General features: G+C 62.9%; 1 protein-coding gene and 1 pseudogene across 1 annotated transcript in view; both read right to left on the reverse strand.

Moving 5' to 3' along the window:
- Positions 1 to 1,444, reverse strand: part of LOC121273059 — a 2,057-nt pseudogene extending 613 nt beyond the window's left edge.
- Positions 1,445 to 6,072: 4,628 nt separating this feature from the next.
- The window catches only part of LOC121273060 (claudin-4-like), a 36,775-nt gene continuing 28,193 nt past the window's right edge, over positions 6,073 to 14,654 (reverse strand). Inside the window, exon 3 of the mRNA XM_041180012.1 lies at positions 6,073 to 6,753. Coding sequence (XP_041035946.1) covers positions 6,073 to 6,753 — 681 coding nt within the window. The remainder of the gene's footprint in view (positions 6,754 to 14,654) is intronic.

A 14,654-nucleotide genomic window follows, 5' to 3' on the forward strand; every position in this document is an offset into this window, starting at 1 on the left:
GCCTGTTGGCCAAGGCTTGAGGCATGTTAGCCCAGACCTGAGGCTTGTTGGTCCAGGCCCTGTTGGCCCAGGCTTGAGGTTTGTTGGTACAGGCTTGAGGCTTGTTAGTCCAGACTTGAGGCTTGTTGGCCTATACTTGAGGCCTGTTGGGCTAGACGAGGCTTGTTGGCCCAGGCTTGAGGCTTGTTGGCCCAGGCTTGAGGCCTGTTGGCCCAGGCTTGAGGCCAGTTGGTCCAGACTTGAGGCCTGTTTGTCCAGACTTAAGGCCTGTTAGTCCAGGCTTGAGGCCTGCTGGTCCAGGCTTGAGGCCTGTTGGTCCAGGCTTGAGGCCTGTTTGTCCAGGCTTGAGGCCTGTTGGTCCAGGCTTGAGGCCTGTTTGTCCAGACGAGGCTGTTTGTCCAGGCTTGAGACCTGTTGGCCCAGGCTTGAGGCTTGTTGGCCCAGGCTTGAGGCCTGTTTGTCCAGGCTTGAGACCTGTTGGCCCAGGCGTGAGGCCTGTTTGTCCAGGCTTGAGGCCTGTTTGTCCAGGCTTGAGGCCTGTTAGTCCAGGCTTGAGGCACGTTGGCCCAGTCTTGAGGCCTGTTGGCCCAGGCTTGAGGCCTGTTTGTCCAGACTTGAGACCTGTTGGCCCAGACTTGAGGCCTGTTGGCCCAGACTTGAGGCCTGTTTGTCCAGACTTGAGGCCTGTTGCTCCAGGCTTGAGGCTTGTTGGTCCAGACTTGAGACCTGTTGGCCCAGACTTGAGGCCTGTTTGTCCAAGCTTGAGGCCTGTTGGTCCAGCCTTGAGGCCTGTTGGTCCAGGCTTGAGGCCTGTAGGCCCAGGTTGAGGCCTGTTGGTCCAGGCTTGAGGCCTGTTTGTCCAGACTTGAGGCATGTTTGTCCAGACTTGAGTCCTGTTGTTTTAGGCTTGAGGCGTGTTGGTCCAGACTTGAGGCCTGTTTGTCCAGACTTAAGGCCAGTTGGTCCAGGCTTGAGGCCTGTTGGCCCAGGTTGAGGCCTGTTGGCCCAGGTTGAGGCCTGTTTGTCCAGGCTTGAGGCCTGTTTGTCCAGACTTGAGGCATGTTTGTCCAGGCTTGAGGCATGTTTGTCCAGAATTGAGGCCTGTTGGTCCAGACTTGAGGCCTGTTGGTCCAGACTTGAGGCCTGTTTGTCCAGACGAGGCCTGTTGGCCCAGGCTTGAGGCCTGTTGGTCCAGGCTTGAGGCCTGTTTGTCCAGACTTGAGGCCTGTTTGTCCAGGCTTAAGGCCTGTTTGTCCAGGCTTGAGGCCTGTTCGTCCAGGCATGAGGCCTGATAACCCTGGCCCCTGCAGCCCTCCACATGCTGATGCAAAGGGATGCAGAAGCCTGGTGAGATATCTCCACGCCCGCCCCATTCCACCTCCCTCTGACCTTCGCCCCGAAGAAAAAGTGGGCCTCCAGGGAAAAAAAGGGTGGCAAAAATCATACTTTTAGCCCCTCTCAGTGTCTCGGTTTTGGGAGAGGGAATGGGCATGTGCTGTTCTCTGGGAATTGGTGAACTGATTGAGACACAATGCTTTGATCTTTGCTGGCAATCGTTGAATATGTAGGCACAAAGCCAGCAGCCACCTGGATTATTATTAAAAAGATGGATACACCAGTGGACCTGAGGTTCAAAATAATTTTTTCTTCAGGAGGGGAGGGCTGGGTGGTGTGGTCCTGAGCTTGTCCTTCATGGGTGAAGACCCTAGGAGGCGAGGGTCAGACAGGGTTAATCCTTGTCACGATTGGGGCCGGCGATGCCACACAGTCGGGTGGGAGAACGGCCAACGGTGCGCTAACTAGGCCAGCCTGAGGCCTGCGCCTCTCCTGCGCCACCTATGGGGGCGGTGTTGACTCGGCACATCGTCTGACTGCTCATGAACCCTCCTCTCGGAAGCCTACCTGGAGGCCTGAGGCCTGCTGGATGATTTTGAGGGCGGGGAGAGGGGAGGGGGTGGGAATTGACATCGGGCCTTGTCGCTCAGGCTGTGGGAGCTCCCTCGCCAATTGGGCCTTGTCGCTCAGGCTGTGTGGGGGGCTCCCTCACAAATCGGGCCTTGTCGCTCAGGCTGTGTGGGTGGGGAGCTCCCTCGCCAATTGGGCCTTGTCGCTCAGGCTGTGGGGGGACCTCCCTCGCCAATTGGGCCTTGTCGCTCAGGCTGTGGGGGGAGCTCCCTCGCAAATCGGGCCTTGTCGCTCAGGCTGTGGGGGGAGCTCCCTCGCCCATCGGGCCTTGTCACTCAGGCTGTGGGGGGGGGGGGGGGGCTCCCTCGCAAATCGGGCCTTGTTGCTCAGGCTGTGGAGGGGAGCTCCCTCGCAAATTGGGCCTTGTCTCTCAGGCTGTGGGGGGGGGGCTCCCTCGCCCATCGGGCCTTGTCACTCAGGCTGTGGGGGAGCTCCCTCGCAAATCGGGCCTTGTCGCTCAGGCTGTGTGGGGGGCTCCCTCGCCAATCGGGCCTTGTCGCTCAGGCTGTGGAGGGGGCTCCCTCGCCAATCGGGCCTTGTCACTCAGGCTGTGTGGGGGGCTCCCTCGCAAATCGGGCCTTGTCGCTCAGGCTGTGGGGGGGGGAGCTCCCTCGCAAATTGGGCCTTGTCGCTCAGGCTGTGGGGGGAGCTCCCTCGCCAATTGGGCCTTGTCGCTCAGGCTGTGGGGGGCTCCCTCGCAAATCGGGCCTTGTCGCTCAGGCTGTGGGGGGGGAGCTCCCTCGCCAATTGGGCCTTGTCGCTCAGGCTGTGGGGGGGGGAGCTCCCTCGCAAATTGGGCCTTGTCGCTCAGGCTTTGGCGGGGGGGGGAGCTCCCTCGCAAATCGGGCCTTGTCGCTCAGGCTGTGGAGGGGGCTCCCTCGCCAATCGGGCCTTGTCGCTCAGGCTGTTGGGGGCTCCCTCGCAAATCGGGCCTTGTCGCTCAGGCTGTGTGAGCTCCCTCGCACCATCGGGCCTTGTCGTTCAGGCTGTGGGGGGAGCTCCCTCACCAATTGGGCATTGTCGCTCAGGCTGTGGGTGGGGAGCTCCCTTGCCCATCGGGCCTTGTCGTTCAGGCTGTGGAGGGGGCTCCCTCACCAATCGGGCCTTGTCGCTCAGGCTGTGTGGGGGGGGAGCTCCCTCGCAAATCGGGCCTTGTCGCTCAGGCTGTGGAGGGGGCTCCCTCGCCAATCGGGCCTTGTCGCTCAGGCTGTTGGGGGCTCCCTCGCAAATCGGGCCTTGTCGCTCAGGCTGTGTGAGCTCCCTCGCACCATCGGGCCTTGTCGCTCAGGCTGTGGGGGGGGGGGCTCCCTCGCCAATCGGGCCTTGTCGCTCAGGCTGTCGGGGGGGTTCCCTCACCAATCGGGCCTTGTTGTTCGGGCTGTGGAGGGGGTTCCCTCGCCAATCGGGCCTTGTCGCTCAGGCTGTGGGTGGGGAGCTCCCTCGCCAAGGCAACCCGTTATTGGTCCGGTGCGGAGCCGGTCTGAAAGGTGGGGAGACCCCTCTGTGTTGGGCGGGGAGGGGATTTGGTGGTGGGGGGAGGGGGTGGGGAGCGGGAGTGGTAGTGGGGATAGAGTCGGTGTAGGCTCCTCAACAGCGATGCTCAGTACTGATGGGAAAAGTCGCTCGAAGAGAAACATTTTTATTGCTTTAATACATCAATACAGTCCATACAAAAGCCACAAAATAAAAATTGGTCGGTCCCCTTCAGGTGCAGAGGGCGAGGGCCTCGTGGGTTAGTGTCGGGGGAAGGGGGTGGCGCATGGCCTCGAGGTTTTTGAGGTGGGGGGGGGGTGTTGGTTGGCAGGGAGGGGGTGTTACGGTGTGGTAGACCCTACGCGCGCTTGCCTCCCTAGCCGAACAGCCTGTGCTCCGCCCCCCCCCCCCTCCTCCCCCTCTCCCCTCTTTAACAAGCCTGTGGCTGATCCACGTGTTCCTCCTCAACGCCACTTCCCCCCACCCCCACCCCCCCCACCCCGCTCTCTTCCGACGAACGCACGTCGATCTGTTCGAGCTTAACAATCGGCAGAGGGACCGGTTGCCGTTGTGGGGTGGGGGGGGGAAGAGGGAGATCCAATCCTCTCCCGCCCTTTGTGTGAAGGAGCGTTTCCTAATTTCACTCCCGATAGGTCTGACTCTAAATTTAGACTCTGCTCCCCTCGTCCTAGACTCCCCCACCCCCACCAACCAGCGGGATTAATATCCCTCTCTCTCTCTCTGTCTCTCTCTCTGTCTGTCACCCTCTGTCTCACTGTCACTCTCTCTCCCTGTCTCTCCCTCTCTCTCTCTGTGTCCCTCTCTCTCTGTCTCTCTTTGTGTGTGTCTCTCTCTGTCTCTCTCTCTCTCTCTGTCCCTCTCTGTCTTTCTCTCTCTCTCGGTGTCTCTGTCTCTCTATCTCTCTCCCTCTGTGTCCCTCTCTCTCTCTCTCTCTCTCACTCTGTCTCTCTCTCTCTGTCTCTCTCTCTCTATGTCTGTCTCTCTGTCTCCCTATCTCTCTCTGTGTCCCTTTGTCTCTCTCTGTCTCTCTCTCTCTGTGTCCCTCTCTCTGTCTCTCTCACTCTGTCTCACACTCTGTCTCTGTGTGTGTGTGTGTGTGTTTCTCTCTCACTCTGTGCCTCTCTCTCTGTCTGTCTCTCTATCTCTCTCTGTGTCCCTTTGTCTCTCTCTGTCTCTCTCTCTCTGTGTCCCTCTCTCTGTCTCTCTCACTCTGTCTCACACTCTGTCTCTGTGTGTGTGTGTGTGTGTCTCTCTCTCACTCTGTGCCTCTCTCTCTGTCTGTCTCTCTATCTCTCTCTGTGTCCCTTTGTCTCTGTCTCTGTCTCTCTGTGTCCCTCTCTCTCACTCTGTCAGTGTGTGTGTGTGTGTGTGTGTGTGTGTGTCTCTCTCTCTGTGCCTCTCTCTCTCTCTCTGTCTGTCTGTCTCTCTCTTTTCTCTTTCTCTCTCTCTGCTTCTCTCTTTCTCTGCCTCTCTCTCTCTCTGTGTCTCTCTCTTCTCTCTTTCCCTATCTCTCTCTCTCCCTGTCTCTCTCTCTATGTGCCTCTCTCTCTCTCTCTGTGTCTCTCTCTCCTTCTGCCCCCTTCCCTCTGTCCCCCTGTCTCTCTGTCTTTGTCTCTCTCTGTGCCTCTCTCTCTCTCTCTCTCTGTGTTTATCTGATTGTCTGTCTTTCTCTGACTGTGTCTGTCTCTCCCTCTGTCCGCCCTCTCTCTTTCCCCCCTCTCTCTGACCTCCCCTGTCTCTCTCTACCCCCCTCTCTCTCGCTCTGTGTATGTGTGTGTGTGTGTGTGTGTGTGTGTGTTGCTGCCCCCAAATTCAACCAAGTGCCTTCACTGGGTAAGTTTCAAAGGGGCAGCTCAAGAGTCAACCACATTGCTGGAGGTCTGGAATCACATCTAGGCCAGACCGAGTAAGGAGGGCAGATTTCTTTCCCTCAGGGACATGAGTGAACCAGATTGGGGGTTTTTTTAGGATAATGAAGGTGTTAGATATTGCACAGTATGGGAGGGTTAGAACCAGGATATGACACTGTAGGTTGTAAACGGATATTAATCTAAAATATTACTTAGAACAAAAAGAGATATTCGGTTGAATCTATTCATCTTGCACGTAGATATAATGCCCAAATTTCAGAGGATTGTGAGAGGACAAATGCAAGAATGCAAAATTTCCAAAGCTCATTCTTGCACTCGCCCCTTTGGCGCCAAATTTGGAAGGGTCGCGAGAGGACAAATGCAAGAATGCAAAACTTCCAAAGCTCATTCTTGCACTCGCCCCTTTGGCGCCAAATTTGGAAGGGTCGCGAGAGGACAAATGCAAGAATGCAAAATTTCCAAAGCTCATTCTTGCACTCGCCCCTTTGGCGCCAAATTTGGAAGGGTCGCGAGAGGACAAATGCGAGAGTGCAGAGAATTTCCGATCCACACTTCCGATCTGAGAGATGCCCGCCGTCCGAGATCGCCGGGCAGTGCCCATTGGCCTGTGTTTCGGGTGAGGGTTTTCGGGGAGGGCTTTTGGGTGGGGGGGGGGGGTGTGGAGGTGGTGGTCGGGGATGGTGTCGGAGATGCCGGAAGGTTGGGGGGGGGGGGTGGTAATGGAGGGGGGAGGGTATCCGCTTCACACAAAGTTCCTCGCTGCGCCGTCGGAGGCCCTGCCCGCCGGGTACTGCCCATCATAGTCGGGTCTCCTGCAGCGGCGGCAGCATGGACACCCCAGCAGGCAACCCCCCATCAGGAGCAGGGCTCCTGCCGCCCAGCCGATGTAGATGCAGGGCCCGATGGAGATGTGCAGGACCTCGGAGACCAGCGGGTGGTGGAAGTCGGTGGCCAGCACGTAGGCCGGCCAGGTGACAGCCAAGAGCTGGGCAGTGCCGGCCACAATGAAGACCACTCCTGAGGCGGTCAGGAGCCTGGACTTGACCCCCTGTCTGGGGACGCAGCTGATGCACCTGGTGCCAAGGCAGTTGACGCACAGTCCCAGGAAGGCCATGGTCACGGTGGTCAGGGTGAGGATACGGCCTATCTGCACGTCCAGGGTCACCTCCTTGCCCGAGCTGCTGAAGGCCCGACAGTTAGCCTTCCCGGGCCCGGGCAGGATACAGCTGACCCACAGGCCCTCGGTCATCTTCTGCTTGATCATCAGGGTCTGCCCGCTGAAGACGGTGATCTTCCAGAGGGGCAGGGCGCAGCAGGCACCCGAGGCCAACCACCCGAGGAGCGAGAGGACCAGGCCCACCAGCTGCAGGCACACGCCAACCGACGCCAAGGCTCCACCATCCGGCGCCTCCGAACGTGGCACCTGTGGTGGGAAGAGGAGGTGGGAGGGACGTTAGCAGCGAGGGAGTGTGGCTAAGGCCCTGCCCCCTCCACCTGCGTGGCCCCGCCCCCCCCACCAGCGGCACCGCGCGCCATTCCCACCCACCCCTCCCCCGACTCGCCCCCCCCGCCTCATTGCCCTCCCCCCTGACTCGCCCTCCCGCCCCCTCCCCCGACTCACCCTCCCTCCACATCCCTCCCCCCCGACTCGCCCTCCCTCCACATCCCTCCCCCCGACTCGCCCTCCCTCCACATCCCTCCCCCCCGACTCACCCTCCCTCCACATCCCTCCCCCGACCCCTCCTCCCTCCACATCCCTTCCCCCCGACTCGCCCTCCCTCCACATCCCTCCCCCCGACTCGCCCTCCTGATCCGCATCCCCCAACTCGCCCTCCCTCCACATCCCCCCCCGACCCACCCTCCCTCCACATCCCCCTCCCCCGACTCACCCTCCCTCCACATCCCCCGCCCCGATTCACCCTCCCTCCACATCCACCTCCCCCCGACTCACCCTCCCTCCACATCCCCCTCCCCGATTCACCATCCCTCCACATCGCCCTCCACCCGACTCACCCTCCCTCCACATCCCCCTCCCCCCGAATCACCCTCCCTCCACATCCCCCTCCCAGATTCACCGTCCCTCCACATCGCCCTCCACCCGACTCCCCCTCCCTCCACATCCCCCTCCCCCCGACTCACCCTCCCTCCACATCCCCCTCCCCCCGACTCACCCTCCCTCCACATCCCCCTCCCCCCGACTCATCCCCCCTCCACATCCCCCTCCCCCCGACTCGCTCTCCCTCCACATCCCCTTCCCCCCCGGCTCACCCTCCCTCCACATCCCCCTCCCCCCGACTCCCCCTCCCTCCACATCCCCCTCCCCCCGACTCCCCCTCCCTCCACATCCCCCTCCCCCCGACTCGCTCTCCCTCCACATCCCCCTCCCCCCGACTCACCCTCCCTCCACATCCCCCTCCCCCCGACTCGCTCTCCCTCCACATCCCCTTCCCCCCCGGCTCACCCTCCCTCCACATCCCCCTCCCCCCGACTCATCCCCCCTCCACATCCCCCTCCCCCAGACTCGCCCTCCCTCCACATCCCCCTCCCCCCGACTCACCCTCCCTCCACATCCCCCTCCCCCGACTCGCCCTCCCTTCCCCTCCCCGGACTCACCCTCCATCCCCCTCCCCGGACTCGCCCTCCCTCCACATCCCCCTCCCCCTCCCCCGACTCGTCCTCCCGCCCCCTCCCGTGACTCACCCTCCCTCCACATCCCCCTCCCCCCGACTCACCCTCCCTCCACATCCCCCTCCCCCCGACTCACCCTCCCTCCACATCCCCCTCCCCCCGACTCACCCTCCCTCCACATCCCCCTCCCCCCGACTCATCCCCCCTCCACATCCCCCTCCCCCAGACTCGCCCTCCCTCCACATCCCCCTCCCCCCGACTCACCCTCCCTCCACATCCCCCTCCCCCGACTCGCCCTCCCTTCCCCTCCCCGGACTCACCCTCCATCCCCCTCCCCGGACTCGCCCTCCCTCCACATCCCCCTCCCCCTCCCCCGACTCGTCCTCCCGCCCCCTCCCGTGACTCACCCTCCCTCCACATCCCCCTCCCCCCGACTCACCCTCCCTCCACATCCCCCTCCCCCCGACTCACCCTCCCTCCACATCCCCCTCCCCCAGACTCACCCTCCCTCCACATCCCGCTCCCCCCGACTCACCCTCCCTCCACATCCCCCTCCCCCCACTTGCCCTCCCTCCACATCCCCCTCCCCCCAACTCACCCTCCCTCCACATCCCCCTCCCCCCGACTCGCCCTCCCTCCACATCCCCCTCCCCCCAACTCACCCTCCCTCCACATCCCCCTCCCCCCCCCGACTCGCCCTCCCTCTACATCCCCCTCTCCCCCGACTCACCCTCCCTCCACATCCCCCTCCCCCTGACTCGCCCTCCCTCCACATCCCCCTCCCCCTCCCCCGACTCGCCCTCCCTCCACATCCCCCTCCCCGATTCACCCTCCCTCCACATCCCCCTCCCCGACTCACCCTCCCTTCACATCGCCCTCCCCCAGACTCACCCTCCCTCCACATCCCGCTCCCCCCGACTCACCCTCCCTCCACATCCCCCTCCCCCAGACTCACCCTCCCTCCACATCCCCCTCCACCCGACTCACCCTCCCTCCACATCGCCCTCCACCCGACTCACCCTCCCTCCACATACCCCTCCCCCCGACTCACCCTCCCTCCACATCCCCCTCCCCCGACCCACCCTCCCTCCACATCCCCCTCCCCCAGACTCACCCTCCCTCCACATCCCCCTCCCCCCGACTCACCCTCCCTCCACATCCCCCTCCCCCCGACTCGCCCTCCCTCCACATCCCCCTCCCCCCCCCGACTCGCCCTCCCTCTACATCCCCCTCTCCCCCGACTCACCCTCCCTCCACATCCCCCTCCCCCTGACTCGCCCTCCCTCCACATCCCCCTCCCAGATTCACCGTCCCTCCACATCCCCCTCCCCCGACCCACCCTCCCTCCACATCCCCCTCCCCCCGACTCACCCTCCCTCCACATCCCCCTCCCAGATTCACCGTCCCTCCACATCCCCCTCCCCGATTCACCCTCCCTCCACATCGCCCTCCACCCGACTCACCCTCCCTCCACATCCACCTCCCCCCGACTCACCCTCCCTCCGCATCCACCTCCCCCGACCCACCCTCCCTCCACATCCCCCTCCCCGATTCACCCTCCCTCCACATCCACCTCCCCCGACTCACCCTCCCTCCACATCCCCCTCCCCTGACCCACCCTCCCTCCACATCCCCCTCCCCGATTCACCGTCCCTCCACATCGCCCTCCACCCAACTCACCCTCCCTCCATATCCCCCTCCCCCGACCCACCCTCCCTCCACATCCCCCTCCCCGATTCACCCTCCCTCCACATCGCCCTCCACCCGACTCACCCTCCCTCCACATCCCCCTCCCCCGACCCACCCTCCCTCCACATCCCCCTCCCCCGACTCACCCTCCCTCCACATCCCCCTCCCCGATTCACCATCCCTCCACATCGCCCTCCACCCGACTCACCCTCCCTCCACATCCCCCTCCCCCCCGACTCACCCTCCCTCCACATCCCCCTCCCCCCGACTCACCCTCCCTCCACATCCCCCTCCCCCAGACTCACCCTCCCTCCACATCCCCCTCCCCGATTCACCCTCCCTCCACATCGCCCTCCACCCGACTCATCCTCCCTCCACATCCCCCTCCCCCGACCCACCCTCCCTCCACATCCCCCTCCCCCGACTCACCCTCCCTCCACATCCCCCTCCCCGATTCACCCTCCCTCCACATCCCCCTCCACCCGACTCACCCTCCCTCCACATCCACCTCCCCCCGACTCACCCTCCCTCCGCATCCACCTCCCCCGACTCACCCTCCCTCCACATCCCCCTCCCCGATTCACCCTCCCTCCACATCCCCCTCCACCCGACTCACCCTCCCTCCACATCCACCTCCCCCCGACCCACCCTCCCTCCACATCCCCCTCCCCGATTCACCCTCCCTCCACATCCACCTCCCCCCGACCCACCCTCCCTCCACATCCCCCTCCCCGATTCACCCTCCCTCCATATCGCCCTCCACCCGACTCACCCTCCCTCCACATCCCCCTCCCCGATTCACCCTCCCTCCACATCCACCTCCCCCGACCCACCCTCCCTCCACATCCACCTCCCCCGACTCACCCTCCCTCCACATCCCCTCCCCCCGACTCACCCTCCCTCCACATCCCCCTCCCCCCGACTCACCCTCCCTCCACATCCCCCTCCCCCAGACTCACCCTCCCTCCACATCCCCCTCCCCGATTCACCCTCCCTCCACATCGCCCTCCACCCGACTCACCCTCCCTCCGCATCCACCTCCCCCCGACTCACCCTCCCTCCACATCCCCCTCCCCCGACTCACCCTCCCTCCACATCCCCCTCCCCCGACCCTCCCTCCCTCCACATCCCCCTCCCCGATTCACCATCCCTCCACATCCACCTCCCCCGACCCACCCTCCCTCCATATCCCCCTCCCCGATTCACCCTCCCTCCACATCCACCTCCCCCCGACCCACCCTCCCTCCACATCCCCCTCCCCCGATTCACCCTCCCTCCACATCCCCCTCCCCCCCGACCCACCCTCCCTCCGCATCCACCTCCCCCGACTCACCCTCCCTCCACATCCCCCTCCCCGATTCACCCTCCCTCCACATCCCCCTCCACCCGACTCACCCTCCCTCCACATCCACCTCCCCCCGACCCACCCTCCCTCCACATCCCCCTCCCCGATTCACCCTCCCTCCACATCCACCTCCCCCCGACCCACCCTCCCTCCACATCCCCTCCCCGATTCACCCTCCCTCCATATCGCCCTCCACCCGACTCACCCTCCCTCCACATCCCCCTCCCCGATTCACCCTCCCTCCACATCCACCTCCCCCCGACCCACCCTCCCTCCACATCCACCTCCCCCGACTCACCCTCCCTCCACATCCCCCTCCCCCCGACTCACCCTCCCTCCACATCCCCCTCCCCCCGACTCACCCTCCCTCCACATCCCCCTCCCCCAGACTCACCCTCCCTCCACATCCCCCTCCCCGATTCACCCTCCCTCCACATCGCCCTCCACCCGACTCACCCTCCCTCCGCATCCACCTCCCCCCGACTCACCCTCCCTCCACATCCCCCTCCCCCGACTCACCCTCCCTCCACATCCCCCTCCCCCGACCCACCCTCCCTCCACATCCCCCTCCCCGATTCACCCTCCCTCCACATCCACCTCCCCCGACCCACCCTCTCATATACACCCTCCCTCCGCATCCACCTCCCCCCGACCCACCCTCCCTCCACATCCCCCTCCCCCCGACCCACCCTCCCTCCACATCCCCCTCCCCCCGACCCACCCTCCCTCCACATCCACCTCCCCCCGACCCACCCTCCCTGAGGGTGAGGGGTGGTGCAAACCCGGAGACGCAGGAGTGCCCACCATGTCCCTTTTACAGTGGGCGGCGGGGGGGGGGGGGGCGGGGTGGTGGGCGGTGCTGTCGCTGGCAGGCGAGACCAAGGAGGGTGCCGTGGATTGGAGCCACCTCGGCTTGGTGTCCCACCCCCCCCCCCCCCCCACCCCACCCCACCCCACCCCACAGCTGCTCTCGTGTCCCCTCAACGTCGGAGGTTTGGTGAAGGGGGTTACCGCGGGTGGGGAGGGGGAGAGGGGGTGGTTGGGGTCGGGTCAAGGTCTTCAACAGGGATGGCGAGGCCCACGAGAGGGAAGAAGCGAGGTGGGTGTGGTGGTGGTGGCGGTGGTGGGGCGGGGGGGGGGGGGGGGGGGTGGGGGGTGGTGTAGTGGAGGAGGGGGGTAGGGGAGTGGGTGGTGGTGGGAGGTCAGGGAGTGGGAGGGGCCACAGCTGAGGTGGGGGAGGGAGAGACCACAATGCTGAAGATTGGGGGGGTGGGGTGTTGGGAGAGACCACAATGCTGAAGATTGGGGGGGGGGGGGTGTTGGGAGAGACCACAATGCTGAAGATTGGGAGGGGGGGTGTTGGGAGAGACCACAATGCTGAAGATTGGGGGGGAATTGGGAGAGTCCACAATGCTGAAGATTGGGAGGGGGGCAGTTGGGAGAGACCACAATGCTGAAGATTGGGGGGGGGGGCAGTTGGGAGAGACCACAATGCTGAAGATTGGGGGGGGGGAGTTGGGAGAGTCCACAATGCTGAAGACTGGGGGGGCAGTTGGGAGAGACCACAATGCTGAAGATTGGGAGGGGGGAGTTGGGAGAGACCACAATGCTGAAGATTGGGGGGGGGCAGTTGGGAGAGTCCACAATGCTGAAGATTGGGGGGGGCAGTTGGGAGAGACCACAATGCTGAAGATTGGGAGGGGGCAGTTGGGAGAGACCACAATGCTGAAGTTTGGGGGGGGGGAGTTGGGAGAGTCCACAATGCTGAAGATTGGGAGGGGGCAGTTGGGAGAGACCACAATGCTGAAGATTGGGGGGGGGGGGCAGTTGGGAGAGACCACAATGCTGAAGATTGGGGGGGGGGGGCAGTTGGGAGAGACCACAATGCTGAAGATTGGGGGGGAATTGGGAGAGTCCACAATGCTGAAGATTGGGAGGGGGGTGTTGGGAGAGACCACAATGCTGAAGATTGGGAGGGGGGTGTTGGGAGAGACCACAATGCTGAAGATTGGGAGGGGGGCAGTTGGGAGAGACCACAATGCTGAAGATTGGGAGGGGGGAGTTGGGAGAGTCCACAATGCTGAAGACTGGGGGGGCAGTTGGGAGAGACCACAATGCTGAAGATTGGGAGGGGGTAGTTGGGAGAGTCCACAATGCTGAAGATTGGGAGGGGGGAGTTGGGAGAGACCACAATGCTGAAGATTGGGAGGGGGTGTTGGGAGAGACCACAATGCTGAAGATTGGGAGGGGGGCAGTTGGGAGAGACCACAATGCTGAAGATTGGGAGGGGGGAGTTGGGAGAGTCCACAATGCTGAAGACTGGGGGGGGCAGTTGGGAGAGAACCACAATGCTGAAGATTGGGAGGGGGGAGTTGGGAGAGACCACAATGCTGAAGATTGGGGGGGCAGTTGGGAGAGACCACAATGCTGAAGATTGGGGGGGGCAGTTGGGAGAGTCCACAATGCTGAAGATTGGGGGGGCAGTTGGGAGAGACCACAATGCTGAAGATTGGGGGGGGAGTTGGGAGAGTCCACAATGCTGAAGATTGGGGGGGGCAGTTGGGAGAGACCACAATGCTGAAGATTGGGAGGGGGGAGTTGGGAGAGACCACAATGCTGAAGATTGGGAGGGGGGCAGTTGGGAGAGACCACAATGCTGAAGATTGGGGGGGGCCAGTTGGGAGAGTCCACAATGCTGAAGATTGGGGGGGCAGTTGGGAGAGACCACAATGCTGAAGATTGGGAGGGGGGAGTTGGGAGAGACCACAATGCTGAAGATTGGGAGGGGGGCAGTTGGGAGAGACCACAATGCTGAAGATTGGGAGGGGGGTGTTGGGAGAGACCACAATGCTGAAGATTGGGGGGGGGCAGTTGGGAGAGACCACAATGCTGAAGATTGGGAGGGGGGAGTTGGGAGAGACCACAATGCTGAAGACTGGGGGGGCAGTTGGGAGAATCCACAATGCTGAAGACTGGGGGGGGCAGTTGGGAGAGTCCACAATGCTGAAGATTGGGGGGGCAGTTGGGAGAGTCCACAATGCTGAAGACTGGGGGGGCAGTTGGGAGAGTCCACAATGCTGAAGACTGGGGGGGCAGTTGGGAGAGTCCACAATGCTGAAGACTGGGGGGGCAGTTGGGAGAAACCACAATGCTGAAGATTGGGAGGGGGGAGTTGGGAGAGACCACAATGCTGAAGATTGGGGGGGGCAGTTGGGAGAGACCACAATGCTGAAGATTGGGGGGCAGTTGGGAGAGACCACAATGCTGAAGATTGGGAGGGGGGAGTTGGGAGAGACCACAATGCTGAAGATTGGGAGGGGGGAGTTGGGAGAGACCACAATGCTGAAGATTGGGGGGGCAGTTGGGAGAGACCACAATGCTGAAGATTAGGGGGGAGTTGGGAGAGACCACAATGCTGAAGATTATGGGGCAGTTGGGAGAGACCACAATGCTGAAGATTGGGAGGGGGGAGTTGGGAGAGACCACAATGCTGAAGATTGGGGGGGCAGTTGGGAGAGTCCACAATGCTGAAGATTGGGGGGGCAGTTGGGAGAGACCACAATGCTGAAGATTGGGAGGGGGTAGTTGGGAGAGTCCACAATGCTGAAGATTGGGGGGGCAGTTGGGAGAGACCACAATGCTGAAGATTGGGAGGGGGGAGT

This window comes from Carcharodon carcharias, chromosome 38, assembly GCF_017639515.1.
Source record: "Carcharodon carcharias isolate sCarCar2 chromosome 38, sCarCar2.pri, whole genome shotgun sequence".
Taxonomy (NCBI): Eukaryota; Metazoa; Chordata; class Chondrichthyes; order Lamniformes; family Lamnidae; genus Carcharodon; species Carcharodon carcharias.